Source organism: Myotis lucifugus, unplaced genomic scaffold (genome assembly GCF_000147115.1).
Source record: "Myotis lucifugus unplaced genomic scaffold, Myoluc2.0 scaffold_1, whole genome shotgun sequence".
NCBI lineage: Eukaryota > Metazoa > Chordata > Mammalia > Chiroptera > Vespertilionidae > Myotis > Myotis lucifugus.
The window spans coordinates 21,254,592-21,276,586 of record NW_005871049.1 but is presented as its reverse complement, the minus strand read 5'-3'; the positions used below and the strand labels follow the sequence as shown (position 1 = coordinate 21,276,586).

At 46.1% G+C, this 21,995-nt stretch overlaps 1 protein-coding gene across 1 annotated transcript in view; it reads right to left on the bottom strand.

Moving 5' to 3' along the window:
- Positions 1-21,476, bottom strand: part of TMEM131L (transmembrane 131 like) — a 142,054-nt gene extending 120,578 nt beyond the window's left edge. Inside the window, exons 1-3 of the mRNA XM_023755200.1 lie at positions 21,458-21,476; positions 21,298-21,368; positions 14,352-14,395 (exon numbers count right to left, since the gene is read on the bottom strand). Coding sequence (XP_023610968.1) covers positions 14,352-14,377 — 26 coding nt within the window. The 5' untranslated portion in view covers positions 14,378-14,395; positions 21,298-21,368; positions 21,458-21,476. The remainder of the gene's footprint in view (positions 1-14,351; positions 14,396-21,297; positions 21,369-21,457) is intronic.
- Positions 21,477-21,995: the final 519 nt, after the last annotated feature.

Sequence of the window (21,995 nt, the reverse complement as noted above, 5' to 3'; positions counted from 1 at the left end):
TTTCCGAAGGATGAGGCCCAGAAATCAGGATTTTAAAAAGATTCCCAGGTGATTCTAATGTGCAGCCAAGGTTGAGAACCACTGCTGTAAAGGAATATATTGAAATCCTAACCCCCAATACCTCAGAATGTGGCATATATTTGGAAATAAGGTTGTTGCAGACAGAATTAGTTAAGATCAGGCCACACCGGTGCAGGGTGGGCCCCAAACATGACTGGTGAAGATGGCCATGTGAAGACATGGAGACACACAGGGAGAACACTATGTGATGACAAAGACAGACACTGGAGTGATGAGCAGAAGCGACCAAGAGGCGGGGAAGGATTCCCCTCCAGATTCAGGGCGAGTGTGGCCCTGCCCACACCTTGCTTTCAGACTTCTGGCCTCCAGAACTGAGACAGAACGTCTGTGCCAAGCCACCCACTTTATGGGACTTTGTTATGGCAGCCCTAGGACACTAATACCCCACACACTTGAACTTGGGTTTATGCCCCCTTCATCCTGCCCCCTCGGAGGGCCACTGCTCCCACTGCACCAAGAAAGAGCCACAGAGAATCCCTGGTCTGTGGTTGGGTTGGGGAGGCCTCTCCTCTCCAAAGGGTCACATGACAGGCTCAGCCATCCTAGGCCCCTGACCCAATTTTATTCCTTTCCTCCAGCTCTGGCCCTAACCCCGGGGAAGCATCGCTGCTGCTCCTCCTGCAAGCATCTCAGGCCGGAGGCAGGGGGTGGGGGAGTCAGGCAAGATGTGGAAGTTCCCTTCAGTGTGGGCTGTGCCCACCCAGTTTCTCACAGAATTTTTAGAACACCTCTTTCAGTTTTACTTAAGTAACATCCTTCCGCATGCCCCAACACCCCCCTACAGGCTCACACACACACACACACACACACTCTCTCTCTCTCTCTCTCTCTCTCTCTCTCTCACACACACACACACACACACACACAGCCACGTGCCCAGAGGGAACTGGGCCAGGAGAGAGATCTGCGTACACACACCACCCTGTACTGGAGTGGCCACTCCCATTCAGTAACTGAGACTTTTTGTTACTGGGCCAAGGTTTTCCACCAGACTCACTTCCCCTATAATGAGTGGATTATCCCCGAGAAAGTTCCTCAGTTCTCCCCTGGAAGCTGACCTGCAATGGCCTCACCACCTGTTGACCAGGGATGCCAGGGCATGGTGGGCCCTGACGGGTGGCCACAAGAGCTCAACCCGGAACCCTACCCCCATCCCCATAACCATGCCAGAACTCTCTTTAGAAAAATGGGATCCGCCGGCTGAAACTTGATAACATGAAAAGAACATTGATGTATTCCAGGTTTGCTAAAATCCGGGGCGGGTGAGCTGAACGCCAACCTCCGTCTCCCAATCCCACCCCATTGTTTTACCTACAACACCATTTCTGCCTCTCATTATTTAATCTCCAACCAAAAAAAAAAAAAGTATTTTGTAAGGCATCTAAGGACGCCTTACCCTGGGACGAATGGTTCTCAAACCAGAGCAGGCATCAGAATCACCTGGAGGGCTTGTTAAAACAGATCTCGGCCCCGCCCCTAGAGCTTCTGATTCAGTGGCCCTTGGGTGGGGCCCGAGAACTGGCCTAACAGGTTCCCAGGTGGTGCTGATTCTGCGGATCTGGGGCTTTGAGAAACACTGCCCTACACCTCTCATTCCTCACTCAGCACGAGTGACAAGCTTGTCACTCTGTAGCAGGCACTGCTGCTGGCCTGCAACCCCGTCCACCCTCCTCTCCCGCAAGGACACAGTCCTGGTCTGTTCAGTGAGCACCACTCCCTGGCGACTGGATCAACCCTGCACAAAGCAAATCCCAGGGGTCCCACCACGCCCTGGGCCAGGGAGTGGTTCAAGGTGAGTATGGAACTATTTTTGACCCATGACAGAGGTTCTTGTAACCTGCCTTTGCATGTTCAAGAGGGAGGACTTGAGGCTGCGAGGCCTGCAGCCCTCCCACAACCTTGAGGGCAGCTGGGCAGCACCCTGAGCCAGCAGAACAGACAGGTGGGAAGAGCCTGGCTGCCCAGTGCTGACGCTGGCTCACCTGCTGAGTAAACCAATCCAGCACCACCCTGCCTCCTGGCTTCTTGAGAGGTGACATAACACATTCTTTATTGGTTGAATGGGTTGAGTCAGGGCTTTCTATTACTTGAAGCTGACAGTATCTAATCACAAAGCAAAGGGAGCTAACCGGATCACACATCCGCCCAAGGACTGGAGGCAGCCTCTCAGCACACAGCGCAATAGCATGCGGTCCACAAAAAACCCTATAATAACAGATTTACCAGCAAAGTTCCCAGGGCCTCTCAAAAGCATGTCAGTGGGTAAGCAACACTTAGAAACAAAGCATCTGCCCTGGCCCGCGTGGTCCAGTCGGCCCAGGCACCACAGGGTTGAGGGTTCAGTTCCCTGTCAAGGGCACATACCTGGGTTGCAGGTTCAATCCCTGGGCCATGCGCAGGAGGCACCCAATCAATATGTGTCTCTCTCACATCGATGTTGCTATCTCCCCACCCCACCCTGCCTCCCTTCCACTGTCTCTAAAATATTAATGGAGCCCAGCCGGGTGTAGCTCAGTGGTTGAATGTCAATCCAGGAACCAGGAGGTCACCAGTTCAATTCCTGGTCGGGGCACATGCCCAGGTTGAGGGCTCAATCCCCAGTGGGGGACGTGCAGGAGGCTGCCGAACAATGATTCTCTCTCATCACTGATGTTTCTATCTCTCTCTCTCCCTCTCCCTTCCTCTCTGAAATCAATAAAAATATATTTTTTTAAAAAATGCAAAAAAATATCCTTGGGTGTGGATTAAAAAACAACAACAACTAAAGAATCTATCTAGCACACAGGTTACTGAAGACCCCACCCTGGGTCTTTCTTACAAGAGCCATGCCCACCTTCTTCAGGAGTTTGCTAGGAACCGTATAATGCTAGGGCTTATTCCTTTGCTTCCACACATCAATCTTAGACCGAGTCTCCTACGAAGAGCAGACGATCAGCATATGTGATTGGGAAAACGGTTTTCCAACCTACTCCGGTTTAGCTACAAGGTGGACAAGTGTATCTGGAGAGAAGACACCTCAGAGTCTGTGCCCACTCTGCCACTTCGCAGCTCTGTAATCTTAAATCGTTTTACCTTTGTGAACCTGTTTCCACATCTATAATGGGAATGTGGACCTGGTTACCTAAGCACAATGCATGGGAAAGTACTTTGTAAACCATCAAGTATAACAGTAGAGCAACTACTTAAATCCAATTTTAATGGGTTAACCAGATTAGCATGGCCTGATCTTAACAGATAAAGATTAACCATGATCCCAAAAGAATTACTTCACCAAAAATTAGTATTACATAACCTTCCAAGACTATTAACTGGAACACTGTCTAGATCAGCCGTGGGCAAACTACGGCCCGCGGGCCGGATCCGGCCCGTTTGAAATGAATAAAACTAAAAAAGTATAACAGTAGAGCAACTACTTAAATCCAATTTTAATGGATTAACCAGATTAGCATGGCCTGATCTTAACAGATAAAGATTAACCATGATCCCAAAAGAATTACTTCACCAAAAATTAGTATTACATAACCTGCCAAGACTATTAACTGGAACACTGTCTAGATGGTTCTTCAAACTGGACTTCACCTATTATCAATCACTTGGTAGCAGCCAGAGGAACCCACATCTACAAGGTAGCACAGCCCTGAAGTCAACCTTGGACAAGGCATGCCATCAATATGAGTTACTGACTAGGTCCATTTGCATAATGGTCAACTTGGGAGGCCACACGAAATGCCTGTGCTTTCACTGAAGCTATTCTCTGGGAACTACCTTCAAATGCATCCGTGGGTTTCCTTGGACATTTCACAGGTGTCAAATCATCTTTCCTATAGAAGTTTAGTTTTAGGTCGACAGCCATATGTCCTTCAGAGCCATGTTTTCTGAACGAAATATCTGAATAAGCTGGACAACAACAGCAGGAATGGCACCAAACCCATGTTTCTCCAACGGGTGTGTGAATCTTATAGAAGAGAAAATAATGCCACGAGGTCAATATTCCTGAAACATGAATTTTACTAAAAGATTTTTTGGAGGAGAAGAAAAAGAAAGAAACAACCAATGAGTAATTATTCAATCATGGAAAATTCTCAATAAATTTTTATTTTGTTTCCATTTCAAAGAATTTTCATGCTCACAGCAGACTTTTTAAAACTACATCCCCACTCCTTTGGGGGAAAACTACAATAAATAAACAAGACTTTTTCTTATATTATTATGTAAGTTAGTTACAAAGGCAATCCTAAAACAATGGTTTCAAAACCATCTTTATTGAGTACAACATCTGTGAAATACTGTCTAGACTACCACAGTAAATATTCTTACGTGTTGGGGGGGGACTCACTCTTACTCTCGAGTCATATTTCATGTGTGGAAGAGTGTAACAACAAATAATCTGATGACAGTTCCTTTAAAACTAAAGTAACAAGCTCCCAGGAGACCCCATTATCTTAATACTGGTGTTCCTCGACAGAGGATACTGCCTTGGGAAATTATATTTCTCCTTTGAACCTTGAAGTCCCAAGTTCTGCCACCTTCTTCAGCAATAAGAAGCTGGAGTCACAACATGTCCAAACCCCCTTTACAGAACTAGTCAGTATCGCTGCCAATACATTGGTTGCTTCTCGTATGTGCCCTTATCATGATAAGGGATCAAACCTGCAATCTTGGTGTATCGGGGACATGCTCTAACCAACTGAGTACCCAGCCAGGACCACCCACTCTCTTCTCTCACTCTCAGTGGTACCTTCACCCATCTGAAATAAGCTTCTCACAGTCTTTTGTGCACTTTTTAATAACCATGTTGTCGCTCTTGGGCTGTTGAATCTGCCTCCCTCTTTCTTCAGGATATGCACCTGATTGAATGGATTCCATGGAGTTCCTTTAATGTTACCTACTGTGACGAGTAGCAATGGTCAGTTAAGCCACCAAGCGGCAGTCAGAATGAAGCCAACTATGAGTCAGACTTTCGGCGTCCAGCTCAGCCCCTTCTCCTAACAGCAATCCCTCGTTCAAGGAACATGGAAGTCCTGGTGCTGGACACCCCACACCTCTCCAGGCTGCAATCCACTTTTTTGGCTCAGGAATGTCAATCTGAATGAAGTGTTCTGCCTATTTTATTCTAGATTAACTCTTCAAAATACACCTGAAATTATTAAAGTTGGTTCAAGCATCTTTTTCAATATGAAGGTACAAATTAGCACACACCTAACCGCTCCAGAGTCTATAAAAAGGTATATCTAGGAAAAGTAAAAATTTCAATGAAAACCAGAATTAGGATTCTGATCCTATTGTACTATTTTTCTCATCGGTTCCAATGGAAGCCTGAACAATGATAAAAATGTCAAGAGCTTTGCTAAAAATTTCACAGCCTGAAAAACCCAACAAGGCTTTTGTGGCTTGAAAACAATTTTAATATATACCAAGAACCCCGTTTCAGAGCTTGTATGCTAAGAACAGCTAAATGATGAGATCTATTTCAGTCAGAGGAAATTCACGTTGCACTGTGATGGCCGTGAAGCCATGAATGCATTCACTGTGCAGCCCTCAGGGGCCATACGACCAGCAGAAGGTAGCAGGGGCCACACCTAGAGAGAGCTACAGCCACACCAACTGCAAAAACCCAATTTAAAAACCGCAGCCCCTCATTCTAATGTCAGTGCTGTGGTCTGTGGTTTCAATGACAAATATGGTTTGTGGGCTTGGATATGAAAAACATGTAAAACATTACTTGTCTTAAATCCTTTCAGTTAGCACCTCTTCACCTAGGTGCTAGGTCCTAGGTTAGGTGCCGGGAAATCAGCGGACAGCGGACAGAGACTCGGACAGGAACCTGGGTATCCTGACAAAGGCCATTTCAAAACAGAGGGGTAAGTGCCCTGTGCAGGGAGACATGCGTGGTGCTGTGTGGAGTCAGGGTTGCCCAGGCAAGTGTTTTGTGGGGTGGAGGAGGGAGGGCGAACCCTGTGAATGAGGGGAAGTGAGAAGCAAGAGAAGGCAGGCTGAAAGAGGTGAGCAGGGCCCACATTACAAAAGGCCTTCTGTGCCAAGCTCAGGCCTCTCACTTCATCCCGCAGGTAAGGAGTGCACAAAAGGCTGTTTGTAGGAGGAATGGCAGGACAGGATGTATGGTTAGCATACATGACTCGAGGAGGAATGTGGAGAACAGGCTGGGGGGGCTACCCCAGGAGGCAGGAGACCACATGAAGAAGATGCAGCCATACCTGGTGATCTGCAGGTGGTGGGGAGTGTGAGATGGTCGCAGCTTATGCAAATGAATGCTCCATGCGGCCATTCACCAGGAGGGGGCTGCCTGAGGAAGAGCAGTTGGGGGAAGGGCAGATAGGACCAGCCCAACAGCTGAGTTGAGGACACACTAATCTAGCAGCACCTGAAGGCTAAAGGGAGGTCTCTGTGGGCACCTGAGCAGGGGAGACCCTGGGCAGAGGGTACACTCCTAGCTCAGGTTCCTCCTGTAGAGTATATAAAAACCCAAGGGAGTGGTGACATCCCCTAGGGCAGTGGTCGGCAAACTCATTAGTCAACAGAGCCAAATATCAACAGTACTTCTTCAAAATAGACTCGCCCAGGCCGAAAACCGACTTCTGCGCATGGGCCACGAAGTTTCAGTCGCACTGTATGTGCGCGCCCACACGTGGTATTTTGTGGAAAAGCCACACTTAAGGGGCCAAAAGGCCGCACGTGGCTCTCGAGCCGTAGTTTGCCGACCACGGCCCTAGGGAAATGACAGGTGGGAAGAGGAGGCCGTCCACAGTGGAATCCTGGAGAGGTATGTTCAGGTTCAAAAAGTAAGAACCTATCAACAGGTCAAGAACTTGGGGATGTGCTGAAAACAGCTTCGGTTTCTGAAGGAGAACAAAGAAAAGTCAAAAGCAGTTCCAGTCCCTGTGCGGACGCTGAGATCCCCTCCTCTGCCAAAGGAGTGGTTCCCTAGAGATTAGGTCATTTTTGTCTGCAGTTACATCGTGCAGTATGTTGCTGAAAGGTTAACAGGGTTTTCTTCATGTTCTGACTCTCAGGATCTGCCTTTAACTGATGTAAACAGTATCAGGAAAACACATTTTGCTGCTGTTACTAATCAGATAAAAGCACCGTTAAAAAACAAAACTGCCACAGACACTGAGCCTAGCCACTCAGTATTTATGACCTTTATATTACCATTTTTAAAAGCTGAAATAATATACTATTCATACATTGCCAATGCTTAAACTTTTCACATTCTAACAAACAGACCCCAAAAAGGCTTATCGGAGATATGCCCAGCGAGCCAGCCAAGCTTCCCAGAGAGGGTTCAATTCTAGTAAGAGCTGAAGTCAGCTTTCATTTGCTCTCATCACGCAGCCCCAACAGCAGCCTTTCTTTCTCAGCAAAGCAATAGATCACTGCTGATATTTGAGAACACCCAGGAGGAAAGTGGGGATGGAGAGGAAAGAGGGGAGAACGTTTTTCAAATATTGCTCTTCTGGCTTTCGACCAACTACAATTACACAGCATTAGCAGAAGATGAAATCAAGATAATATAAACAAAATCTTCAATGAGGCCAATTACCCTGAAAGCCTTCCCCAACTGTGTCTGAGATCACAGGCAGCTACTCTAGAACCCTCCACCCCAGCATGAACAGTGAGTGTCTGCTTCTGGCCCACGCTGGGCAGTCGGGGGCCGGGGGGCGGGGATGACAGGGAGCCTCTTCACTATCGAGATCTCCGGTGACAGATGCCAGTGCTGCCTCCACTTTTCTTGGGACATACTGACTCTGTACTATGGTCAAATCTATTTCCCGAGGTCCCGGTAGTAGCCGCTTCTCCATATGGGTCCTTTCAGAGACAATGCATTCATTTTGTGCGGTTCATAAGTGTTGGCTCTACTGACTTCAAGTCCATCCTAATATCATTAAGAGTTGGCACTGTAGGGTAGTAATTAAAGTGAAAATCAGAAATGTTTGAAAAATGTGTAAGGAGAAACTAATTACTGCATAAATATAAGATTAAGGACAAAGGACATTAAAATAGCACGGCAAATCTAGTACTGGATTATAACCCAAAGTATAAAATAAATATCCAGGAGTCTATAGCAATGTAAATGACCAAAAAATAAATAAAGGAGAATAGACAAACCTCCCATACTAAAGAAATCTAAATAATTTATGCAGGGAGAGCGTAATTCCACTCAATTGCTTGCTCCAAAGAGTATAGCATGGAGAGAGGTGGAACAAACAGTAACTTCACAGACAAACCTGACAAATAGTACCTCAGCCAGGAGACCAAGGTCACCATCAAAGTGATCCATCATGTTGCTGGCAGGTATGCGATATGTGATGAGAATGGTAATTTATATCTGAGGTCTTCCTCACCAAACCCAGAACCCCGACTGACCACAGAGAAAAACACGAGACAACCCCAAACTAAGGGGCATTTTACAAAATACCTGACCAGTCCGCCTCAAAACCCTCAGGATTTCAAAAACAAAGCTGGCGAACTGTGACAACCAAGAGGATCCTCGGCGGACACGATCGCGGAAAGTAAGGTGGCATCTAGAGAGAATGGCTCCCTGGACAAAATAGGGACGTTCGGAGAAATCTATGGAAACCCAGTAAAGTCTGGGGTTTGGTTCACAGTATGTACTATAACAATGTTGGTTTCTTAGCTGTGACAAATGTATCACAGTCGTGTAAGACGTTAATATTAGGGTAAACTGTGTGAGGGGTATTGGGGTACTCTCTTACCATCTTTACAGCTTTCTGTAAATCTAAATCTATTCTAAAACAAAAGGTTTATTTTAAAAGTAGCAAGAAGGAAAAAAAAGCTAAAGGAGTTCATCATCAGCAAACCAGCATTACATGAAATGTTGAAGGGTACTGAAGAAGGAGGAGGAAGAGGGAGAGGAGGAGGAGGAGGAGGAGAGGAAGAAGAGAAGAGAAAAAATATGAACAATAAAATGGCAATAAATACATATCTATCAACAATTACATCTAAAAATAAAAATAAATGAACAAGGAAGCTAATGAACAAAATACACTGATGAATAAAATAGAACTAGAGGCATGGAAACATGGAACAGACTGAAGAATCTCAGAGGGAAGTGGGGAGGGGCAGGAAGAGATTAATCAAAGAACCTATATGCACATATGCATTACCTATAGACACAGACAACAGGGAAGTGAAGGCCTAGGGCGGGAATCAGGTGGAGGGGCAACAGGGCAGGGAGGAAGGGGGACATCTGTAAGACTCTCAACAATAAAAATTTAAATAAATAAACGCAGCAAGACATTACATGAGCTTTGGGGTATTAAATGTTTCATTTAAAAGAAATCGCAACTGCACAGTAAGGATAAATGAACAGTAAATACATATTCGGGTGATGAATTTACCCATCACAGGGCATCACACTTACATATCCTTCTTTGGAGAGAATTCCAGAATCTACGTTTTCAGAAGATGGACACAAAGAGGATTTTCTAATAGCAGCATCCAACCCATGTCATGATCTTGTCTTTACTCATAAAAAACAAATCTCAACCAAAAAAAAGCCAAAAGAAAACAAAGAGGCGTGGAACTCAAGTTGAAAGAAAGCAACTAGGGATAAAGTAACAGTAAAATACTGGAATATCTGGTACCAGGAAGATTAAAATACTATATAAATCAGGGTTGATCAAACTGTGAATTATGATTAAGGTGTTTTAAAATTAAAATCCAGTGCTGGCAACTGGCATTATTTTTTTTTAAGGAAATAGGAAAGTTCTGGGGATGGACTATAGTAATGAATGCACAACATTGTGAATGCACTCAATGTCACAGAACTGTACACTTAAAAATGGTGACCTGGCCAGCGTGGCTCAGTGGTTGAGCTTCGACCTATGAACCAGGAGGTGAGGGTTTGATTCCTGGTCAGGGCACATGCCTAGGGGTTGCAGGCTCGATCCCCAGTGGGGGGCCTGCAGGAGGCAGCCAATCAATGATTCTCTCTCAGCACTGATGCCTCTATCTCGTTCTCCTTCTCCCTTCCTCTCTGAAATCAATAAAAATATATTTTTAAAAGGTGAAAATGGTAAATGTTGTATATATTTAACCACCAAAAAAAAAAAAAAGAAAGAAAGAAAGAAACAGAAGACAGTATACCACAGGTAGTTACGGTAAGTACTGTTGTATAAATACATAAACATGCATGTACACATTCATCCACAAACAGGCCTTCAGGTAAGTAAGTAAAAAGTATCATAATGTAAAAAGTATCTCTGACCATAAGTCACTGTCAAAAAGTTTGGAAGCCACTCTTCTAATTCACTGACACAATTCTCCCTCACCCCACACCTCCACTCTGATCATCTGACACGGTGCCAGAAGACCAGTAAGGATAAAGCCTACTAATACTTTTCAGTGGGACAGAAAATTGGTGAAAAGAAAAGGAATGAATTCTAATTAATGAAAAAAGAGAGAACTGTGTTTGCAAATGAGCCGAGCAAACTCCAAAGCATATGCCACAAGGCTCTTTAAGGCTGGGCACACCCACCCCCGGAGACGCAGCCAGGCCTTCCCAGCTCAACACACATCATCACCTGCCTACCCGCCAGCTCCCCTTGGACATGTCTTATCAAGTCTGAGATTCCTAGGAGACAACCAACCAGACATCCTGATTTCCCTCCCACTAAATCCTTTCCCATCCCAGTCATCATCTCCCCAGAGGCTCAAGCCACATGCCAGCAGCCCTCCAGGACTTCTCTTTTCCCTCCCTCTCCACATCTGCCTCAGGAAGCAATGGGTCTGTTCCACCCCCCAAAATTCATCTCAGAACGTTGCCTATCCCTCCACCCCTACTATGGCCATCCTAGCCTGACACAGCATCGCATTCCTCCTCACCTTTCCTCGCTCCCATTGACCACAACAGGACTGTGACAGGCTCTGAACTCTGCCCCATAGATGCAAGCTAGCCCCGACTGAAAATATTATGCTGACCTTAAATGGTCACTAGGAAGTTAATATTGCAGACATCGGCATTTTTTAAAATAAAACTCACAATCACTTTTTAAAATATATTCAGTGAAATCTAAATGCCACTGCAATAATATCCATCATCTTCCACTTTCAAAAATTACACAAATGGGCTTTCCTATATTGCTGGATATTTTCTCAAAGAATTTTCACCTAATATACCTTTATGTTCAAAGCCTTTTGCAACAAAACCATGAGTATAAATTGAAAATTTGTTTGTTTTTTAATTTTTCTGTGACCAGAAGGTCTAAGTGTTAAATTTTTTCCTTCTGAATTATCATATTTTTATTAGTATGCAATTCATCAAACCAAAAAATTTAGCTATTTATGTATTTTTTACAAAATTTGATAGGTAGCTAAACATGTCAAATTCTATTGAAAATGCATCCTTTACTGGGATGGATAGAACAGCCTCCATCCCCACCCCCAATTGGTTCATGTGAATATCACTTACTACTAGGATGAGATGGGTTAATCAACATCAATTTTATCTCATTTTCCTTGTCTTATTTTTTTCTTAATGTAAGCACTGAAAAAGCTTGTTCACATAAATAGATGTGAATTCAATGAGCTTTGGTGGAGCCCTGTCCCTATATACTCTAAGCTCCCTCAATGTTTTATCCAAAAATCACAGAGATCTATTATATATATATATATATTATATATATATATATATATATATATATATATCTAATAAAAGGGAAACATGAAAATTGACCACACCTCTGCTATGCCCAAGCCATGCCCACCAGCCAATCAGAGTGACTATATGCAAATTAACCCAACCAAGATGGCGGCTGGCAGCCACGGAGCTGGAGCAAGCAGGTGGCTTGGTTGCCCCGGCGATGGAGGAAGCCAAGCTTCCCGCCTGTCCTGGCCACCTGTGGCCTCCCCTCAAGGCAACAAAGTTTCAATTATAGAAGATAAATAAATCCCAGATACCTGCTTCCAGCCAGCCTCCACTGGGAGCTTGGGTGGCTGGGGGCTGTGGCCAGCCTGCAAACAGCCATCAGCCCCTCACCCAGGCTGGTCACACCCTCATGGGGTGAGGGTCCCCGCTGGGGGGCTTGGCCAGCCTGCAAACAGCCATCAGCCACTCACCCAGGCTGGATACACACTCATGGGGTGAGGATCCCCACTGGGGGGCTTGGCCAGCCTGAAAACAGCCATCAGCCCCTCACCCAGGCTGGCCAGGCACCCCAGTGGGGACCCCTACCCTGAAGGGGGTGTGGCCAGCCTGAAAACGGCCCTCAGCCCCTCACCCAGGCTGGCCAGGCACCCCAGCAGGACCTCCACCGTGACGGGACATCCTTCAGGGCAAACCAGCCGGCCCCCACCCATGCACCAGGCCTCTATCCTATATAATAAAAGGGTAATATGCAAATTGACCCTAACAGCAGAAAGACTGGGAATGACTGGTCACTAGACACACACTGATCACCAGGGGGCAGAAGCTCAGTGCAGGAGCTGCCCCCTGGTGGTCAGTGCCCTCCCACAGGGGGAGCTCTGCTCAGCCACAAGCCAGGCTGATGGCTGCCAGCACAGCGGTGGTGGCGGGAGCCTCTCCCGCCTCCTCAGCAGAGCTAAGGACGTCCGACTGCAGCTTAGGTCTGCTCCCTGCTGGCAAGTGGACATCCCCCAAGGGCTCCTAGGCTGCCAGAGGGATGTCTGACTGCCAGCTTAGGCCCAATCCCCTGGAGAGCGGGCCTAAGCCAGCAGGTGGTCATCCTCCGAGGGGTCCCAGACTGCGAGAGGGCACAGGCCGGGCTGAGGGACCGCCCCCCCCCCCCAGTGACAAATTTTTGTGCACCGGGCCTCTAGTATATATAAAAATAGGTAATATGCAAATTAGGCCAGGACGCTGTAACGGGTCACTGGACAGGAGGACGTTGCACGCACAGGTGAGGCCTGGAGCAGAGACAGAGACAGAGACAGGGGGGCCTGCCCCAGCCAGCACAGCGGCTCAGGCAGCCCTGGAGCGGACACAGGCAGGGGGGCCAGGGGACACTGCGAGTCAGGCGCAGGTCCCGGCCGCCTGCAGGGCGCCTCTTTGCATGATTTCAATAGCGCGCTGGGCATCTAGTTAAAAATAATTTCTGATGATCTAGCAACTGCCAATTTGATTGGGTCCTCCTTCAATTTTGTTTAAAGTCAACATTTGAAAACTATCAGAGAGTTACAAAAGAATTTGCCATCCAATCAGAGTGGATCACTTTCTCCTGATCAATACCAGTATTTCAGATTGCTCCTTTGTCTGCCCAAGATGAAGCATATGGTAGGATCAGGGCTGGGTGAGAAGTCTGCTTTTCTTTTGTAAAGTGGAGAAGGATAACTTGCAACCTCAGACAGATGAATTTTATGAGAAAATGTGGATGTTGGGGATCCAAAATCCGATTCCCTGGAAGTTAACCCTGTGCCCAGGTACCACTGATTCTTCAAGTGCCTCCAAGGGACCAGATATCCCAGTTTGACAACCGAGTGAGACTGCCCCATAATGAAAATATTCTCTTGTAAGTGTAGTTGACACCATTCAATTACTGGCCCCTGCTTAAAATCCTTTAATAACTCACTCCACATATTAAAAAAAAATAAAACTCAAACTCCTTACTGTGGCCTCTAAGGTCCTACCACATCTCACTATCACCTGGCCTTCTCCAAGTTCCTGGATTGCTGTCCATGCTTCCCACCTCAGGGCCTTTGCACCTGCTGTCCCCCTCTGCCCAGAACACGCTCCCTCTACTTGCTGCATGGCTGATCCTGCACATCCTCCAGACCTCAGTTCAAATGTCACCTCCTAAGAGGGGCCTCACCTGACCACCCCATCCAACTCATTATTCTCTATCGCAGCAATCTAGTTCTTGATAATTCTTTTAACAGCATACCTATTTTGTTTTGTTTACAGTAATGCCTGACTCCCCCGCAACACACAACACAGGTCCTGTTCAGTGTTTTATGTCTAGCATAAAACCCAGTACAGTGCATGATGCTCAATAAATATTTGTAAACAAGATGAAGGATGTAAGCATGCCATGGGAAAAATGAAGTTGGTGGAGTGTGTGTGTGTGTGTGTGTGTGTGTTTTAACAGCTTTCTGGACAACCTTATTTTCAAACAAAGCTATATTATTAGAGAGTACAAATACCCCAAATGCCAAAGAGAGAGGTACATTACTGAGAATATTAAGTACACAAGCATACACTTATCCAAGACTCCAGATAGCATCCAAAGTGGGCAGGGCAAATTAGCAGGTATTCGCTGCCATTTTTTTCTTACCTCTGTTCTTGAGAACGCTCCTCCATATCCTCTTCAGAATCACCCTATCGAAAAAGAACATGCTTTAGTTGTCTCAAAGGAGCACAAAATCTCCAAAAGGAAGAGTTCTTCAACTCTCACAGGGGTGATGAACTTTGTAATGAATGTCTAAAATCATGCCCGACACACAGCAGGCATTCAATAAATATTTACTGAAAGAAAGAATAACTTTAGTAAGGAGACTGCTGAATTGCCAAGTGATCCCTCATGTCCTCACCGTTAAGCACTTTACCTGTTTAAAATTACAATCTGAACATAATCTCAAAATTACTTTGACATCACTTCTCTCCAAAGGCATTTTTCAATGTTTCCGTTTAATCACACAAGATGAAGTTTATTAATAATTAAAATTCCCAAACGTAGAAAATGTAATGTTTCACTCAGAACACTTGATATATTTTGACATCAAGGTAAAAAGGCTGATAGATGTGATAAGTGGCATAAAAATCACTCAAAAGTGATTCCAAAATCTTCTCCCAGACTTACCATCCAAAAGTCTGACCGCTCGTGTCATGTACCAGGAGGGTTTAAAAAAAAAAAAAAAGCCTCTTGAAACAGAAACAGAGGGCAGATCCAATTAAATACTACATTGAAATTTGCTGCCAGGGTTCTTCAGGAACACCAACCTTCCTGTTCCTCCAGCTTCTCTCCGACCCCTGGCTCTCCAGGTAATACTGCCTGGTGCCCTCTTCCGCACCCAACCCCTCACCCCCCCACCCGATCCCTGCCAGTCCTACTGGGCCCAGACTCCTCCACACAAATTCCCTCCAAATGTTAACCACACTTGAAACCATGGGGCCCAAATCCCTATCTCCAGCACCAACTTCTCCCTCAATCACACATTATAGATGCTCAGTGAATGCCTATCTTTCCACAGGAGCCAAGACTCACATGGTTTTAGTCAACACAGCACATGGGAGGTCCTCCACCGCGTGTGTGGGGTGAACTGATTCACAGCTCCAGCCCTACCGCCAGCTGCCTCCAGGATGCGTGCACGTTGTCTCCCCAAAACAGTTACCAACATCAGACCTACCAACACCAGGGTCCCTGCGGGGTGGCCTCTGTTCTAACTGGTCTCCTTCTGTCAAAGACACATGACACTCCTTGGCCCTCGGGCAAACCTTAGGGTCACCACCACACTGCTCTCCTCCCCTCACTCCAACCATAATGACCCCCCACCCAGGCCTGCATTACCACCACAGATGGGGCTTTCTGCTCTGTTGAAGACGTGTGCCTTCGACCCATCCTGGGAGTCACTGCGAGGCCAATCTTCAACATCAATCACTTACCACCCACATGGTGTGGACCCAGCATTCAATGTCCCTGTGCTACTCTCTGCTCAAGAGCCTCCCATGAAGACGTGTGCCTTCGACCCATCCTGGGAGTCACTGCGAGGCCAATCTTCAACATCAATCACTTACCACCCACATGGTGTGGACCCAGCATTCAATGTCCCTGTGCTACTCTCTGCTCAAGAGCCTCCCATGGCTCCCCAACGTCGAGTCAGTTATATTCCAAGCTCCTTAGCCTGGAAGTGAGCCGTTGTCAATTGACCTTGACATACCCATCACAATCGCTGCAGCCAGGCTTCAGCAGGGTCTCTGGGCTCCAGGTTAAAACACCAGCATAAAACACTCTGAACCTTCACCCATGTGAGTGAGGCTCTAGGCCAGGGGTGGGCAAACTTTTTGACTCGAGGGCCACAATGGGTTCTTAAACTGGACCGGAGGGCCGGAACAAAAGCATGGATGGAGTGTTTGTGTGAACTAATATAAATTCAAAGTAAACATCATTACATAAAAGGGTACGGTCTTTTTTTTTTTTTTTAGTTTTATTCATTTCAAACGGGCAGGATCCGGCCCGCGGGCCGTAGTTTGCCCACAGCTGCTCTAGGCTCAGCCCCAATGCAGATCTCTAGCTGACTCCCCACCACTCTGCTCCTCCTCTCTCCCTTCAGTTCCTACATTTCAGCACTTGATTGTTATCTCAGGGTATTACCAGCCTTATCTCCCCAGCAACACCAAGCTCTCAAAAGGCAGGGACCAAATTCTGTAATCTGCTCCCTCCACCAGAGGCAGGGGTGGGGGTGGGCAAAATGGGTGAAGGTGCTCAAAAGGTACACACTTCCAGTTATAAAATAAGCAAATCGTGAGGATATAATGTACAGCATGGTGACTATGGTGAATAATGCTGTACTGCATATTTGAAAGTTGCTCTGAGAGTAAATCTTAAAAGTTCTCATCACAAGAAAAAAAAATTTGTGACAATGTACCAAGACAGATGTTAACTAGACTGACTGTGGTGATCAGTTTACAATATACACGAACAGCAAAGCATTATGCTTTACACCTGAAACTAATATAATGTTATATGTCAAGTATACCTCAATAAAAAATGTTTTAATAAAGATCATTTAAAAATACTAGTGGATATGGCTATTTTTGAAAACTTCATTAAGCAAATTTTTCCAAATCAAAACAGAACCTGAAAATTATTTCCCTCAGGCCCAGGAACTTTATCACAATAACACTTTCCTGGCCGGGCTGTGCTAACATTCATACAATAGCGTATCTGGTAGTGGCCAAGAGCATGGGCTCTGGAGCCAAACACCTCCTGGGTTCGAATTGCGCCACTGCTACTTTCTCAAGGCCTTGGGCAAGCTAAAGGATGACTTGGGAGCCTCCATTTCCTCACCTGTGAAATCAGGTCTTCATAATCCCTACTTCTTAGCATAGTAGCACGAGGTAATACTCATCAAGTGCTTAAACAATGCTGGTTAGTCTTCAGCCCCTGTTAGTTATTATTTTTTTATATTGATAGTGGAAGTAGACGAAAACAAAAATAAATCTCTATGACAAAAGGATTTCCAAATACCCGGTAATGATTTGCTGGCTGGAGCAAGATGCCGTTACATCACACAGTACCAGAGATAACGAAGTCTCAGTCAGTGTCCCAGTTCCCGTTTCACTTTCTATCACTTTCCGTTATCTACTCTCACTCAGGCTTAAGGGGGTAAATTTAACCAGACATGAGATTTTTAAAGGCGGATCCCAGGGGCCTCCGTGTGCCAGGCCCCCTGCGGGGTGTTTGCCAGAGGAGCAGGGACCTACCATCCCAGACCAGACCAATGAGCGTCTGTTTCATTGGTTCCAGCTGCTCCTACTCAGCATCCATGTCTGCAACCTAACCCGGGGAATCTGGAGGGAGGCTTCTCATCTCAGCCAAGTCTGAAGGGATTAAAAGAACATTCAAGATTGCCCTTCCAGCTTCTAGAACTGATACAAAAATGTGATTATTAAACAATAATAGGAAACCAATATTGAATGCATTGGACCTGCCATCTTCAGAACTGAATACCCTATTAATTGGGGAACTGGACAACACAGAGACAACTGCCTCTCCCCTCCCAGGAAGAACTCATGGGCTACTACTGAGTGCCTACTGCATACAGAACATTGTGGTTACATTGGGGCAACCAGCTTAGAAGACCAAACCCTCTTAAGGGGAACTAAATTAGGGCAACAAGACAAAGCAAAAAATCCAGACACTCAAGAAACTCAAAGAGGGAGAAATAAAGGTGCCACTGCCAAGCTAGGAGTCAGGAAGGACCGTCCCTGTTCAAAGAGCAGGGCACCAGCACCAGTCCTTTCATTCAACAGAAACATCTTGGGCCTGCTCGGCCAAGACTCGGGCTGAAGTAAGTGTCCCAGAGGACTGACAGGAGCAACAACAGTCAAGGTCAGAATGCGGAAGGCCCAGAGGGCCAGATCAGGTCAAGTGGATGGCAGAGAATCACAGAAGGTTTTTGACCTTGAAGGTGAAGTAAGAAGTTGGGCAAAGCAGTATCTTGCACACATGCAATTACTTCTTGCACATGCTATTGCTACACCACCACCACTTTCGATACAGTGTGATGAGGTGTGGTCACGTGAAGCAAAGTCAAAGGAAAGGACAAATTCTGTAAATCTAAGAATAAAAACCACTGTTTTTTCCTTCCTTCTCATTATCGCAATGGATAGTTTCTATCTTCCTACACCAAACTATTATAGAACATAACAGAGCATATAGCATAAAGATATAAATAATACAATTCATCTGTACGGCTGGAGGGCACAGAATAGCCCTGAGCTATCTGCACAGGTCAGCCCCTTCAAAGCAGGAAAACTGTTCCATGCTCTCCAATGACCGAATCATTGGGGGACGGGTGGATACTGCCAGAGTAACAGGCAGCATATAGTAAGTGCTTACTCAGTTCCATTATTACCCCCATTTTGCAGGTGAAGAAACTGAGGTCAGAGAGGTGAAAAATGATGGAGCAGGGAGTCAAATCCTGGAAAGCTGGCCATAGGGTCTGGCAGTTTAAAACAATTCAATTATTACATTTGGTGTTATTAATGATGCAGTACTAAAATTCTTGATCTACTTTGAGACCCATTAGAAAACAAAAGGCCCAATCAACAGAAAACATTTCCAAACTAAGTAACTGTATACATAACTAGTGTTGGCAAATGTCAGTATTTGATTTTAAAATGCCACATCTTCTGATGCTCCTATTTCAACTGTAATTAAAAAATTGTAGCTTCTGAAGCCATCTTTAGGTCTTTCTAAATGAAAGGAACCCGATCTACAAGCTAAGTAAGCAGAAAACCCTCAAATTTAAATAACACATATAAATATTATCTTTCCATCAGACTTCATGACACACATGAGGAAGCTTTTCTGAAAAAAATTAAAACTACTTTGAGAAGAATTCCCTAAAAATAACTTTCTTCAGAACTCGCTGCAGTTTTTATATACATGTAAGATATATCTATACTATATGTGAGTATATTTATGCAGTTTTGATATATATACACATAATGCAGTTTAAATAGACAGCTATAGATAGATCTATATCTTTCCTCACCCCACCCAGGTATATGCAGGATAAGTCTCTAAAAGAAACTCATATAGAGATGAAGTATTTAGAAAATTACTTTGAATATACCAGTTTCACTTTCACTACAGCTTTCATTAAGGTAGCTTAGCTATAAATGCTTCTATAGTGAGCACTCCAGAAAGACAGCTCCTAAATTCTAAGGCTTTTTTACCACAACAAAGTGTATTATACATATAAACAAAACCAGAAATTAAGAATTTCATACAATAATGCCTGAGCCTGTAACAAAATCCTATCAGGGGCCTGACACTTCCATCTCTCAGCAGAGTGACTAAATCTTCAACTAATGCAACAATCAATCAGAGTCTATCCTTTCCTTTTCTTCAGCTTAGGTGGGCTTCCAACACTAATCAGTAAGAGGCAGAGGCTACAAGTGAGTAAAAAAGCAATGAATATAGATATACACCAGGGCTTCTCCATGGGGCACTTCTGCTCCCCAGGGACACTTGGCTACATCTGGAGACATGTTTAGCGGTCACACTGGGGGAAAGAGAGGGAGAGGTGAGTGCCACTGGCATCTAGTGGGTAGAGGCAGAAATGCTCTAACTGCTTGACATCCTCCAGGGCCCAGAACGGCCCCCACCCCAAAGAATTCTCCAGCCCAAAATGTCACTCATGCCGCTCCTGAATGACTCTGATCTATACAGATATAACTGTATTTTTTTAACACTAAATACTTCAAATGTTAAGTGTGGTTCTCTCCATAGAGGTATGAACAATTTCTGATTTGTTCATTTTATCTTTCGGTATGTTTCAAACCTTCAACAATACACATCTGTTATTTATAATCAGGGAAAACCTCCATTTGGGAATAAACTTTTCAGATGAAGGCAGGCTATTTGCTCCCCATCCTGCTGGGGCTTTTTCTCAAAGGACTGGTCTTATTCAGCCTACTGGCCTTAGGGAAGGTCCAGAAAAAAGTTCCTCTAAAAATCACCTCTCCGCCTTGAAGCTGTTATTTATTAGCTCTGGTTAAAATGAATATTCCAAATATCTCAAAACCAGCACTCTAAATGCTTCACATAGGAGGGAGAAAATCGAAATGTAAAACTGCTCAGCCTGGCCAGTGAAGTTATAGCTAGACATCCTGTTTTTCTAAACAGCCACAAGAGACAGCATAGAACCAAGTGCTCCACCAATGTGGCAGTAACGAACATCTTAAAAATTGTGGCACACAGGCTGAATATCCCCTTATAATTCAAACCACTTCTCCACAAAGGGGGAAAATGCGTTTGGGGTCCCTACTGTCCATGCTGAGAAACAGTCAGCAATATTATATTTAAATGTGTACATCTTCAGCCAATGAGGATTTCTCCTGAAAGTTAAACCGTAAACACAAAAGCTTTGCAGTACTGTGTCTATTGCGGCAGTAAACCCTGTTATGATGCCACAGATTCCAATAAAATGTTAGTATTTATTTTTTTTTCCAAATGCAATCATTGTGTCATATGGGGAGGAAACCCCAAACAGGAAATTCAAGTTGTATTCTAACAGGAATTAAAGGCACTGGGGGGAAAAATCCAAGATTACAATCCTTAAAGTCACATCTTCATCCCAAAGCTACTTAACGATAATGGCAAGTACCATCTCTAATCAATCAATATTCCTGTTGTCCTCACACACACCGCACCAGGTCGCTTAAAGAACAGGGCACACGTCCCTCGCCCACCCAGGACCACAGCTGGCCCAGGGGCCCGCCCTTCCCCTCTGTACAGCAGGCCCGGCCCTGCTGAGGTGGCCTCAGCTCCCACCTCCTGAACTTGGGGCCGGCGTGACTCACGCCCTGTCACATGGCGCGGGAGGAGGCTGGGAAGGCCACCGTTGCCAGGTGTTCAGGCTTGGCCCGACCGTTTATTTGCCTTGCAAAGTGGCCCGAGCGCCTGTGCCACTGGGGGGCCGGCGGCCTCCTGGCCTCTCCACAGGCGCACCCCACGCCCCCACCCCGCCCTGTCACCTGACCGTCCTCACCTGAGTGGGCAACAGGAGTTCCCCTTCTTCTGCCTGCCACAGCTCCACCACGTTCGGCAAGGGCTCAATCGCTACACGAACCAAAAAACACACCGAGTTTTTAATGCACGGAAAAGAAACGCTTCCTGTTCCCCTACCGTCCCCCATGCACCCGCCTCACCAAAACAAGTCTCCCTTTCCTTCTAAAAGCCCAGGCCACCCGAGAAGGGAGCCAAGGATGTGAACACAATGGACGGGGTGTGAGCCGGCGGTCCCCGAGACAGAGAGGCGACAGCGAGCAGGGCCGGGGGGTCTGGTGCTGGGGGACCGATCGGAGGCCGCCCCGCGGGCTGCTCTGCGCTCGCATCCCGCAGCATCTGGGGCGGGCATCTGCAGGATGTGGTCCCGGGCGGCCCGGCTCGGGGAACAAAGCTGCAGGAAGCCGGGCCGCGGCGGGGCCCTAGCGCGCGCCACACAAAGCGGGGGCTGCGCCCGGGGTGCCGGGGGGCCGCGCACAAAGGCTCCGGGGCGCGCGCGGCTAGCGGTCCGCACGGTCCCCCAGCCCCGCGACTTCCCAGCTTTCTGTTTGCATGGGGGCGGGGAAGGCGGGAGGGGACGCTGCGGTTAGAAAATGTTATCAGCCAAGAATTGCAACCGCTTTCCTTCCTCCTCCTGCCCCTTTCCCTTTCCTCCCCTCGTCCTCTAATAGATTCAGCAGT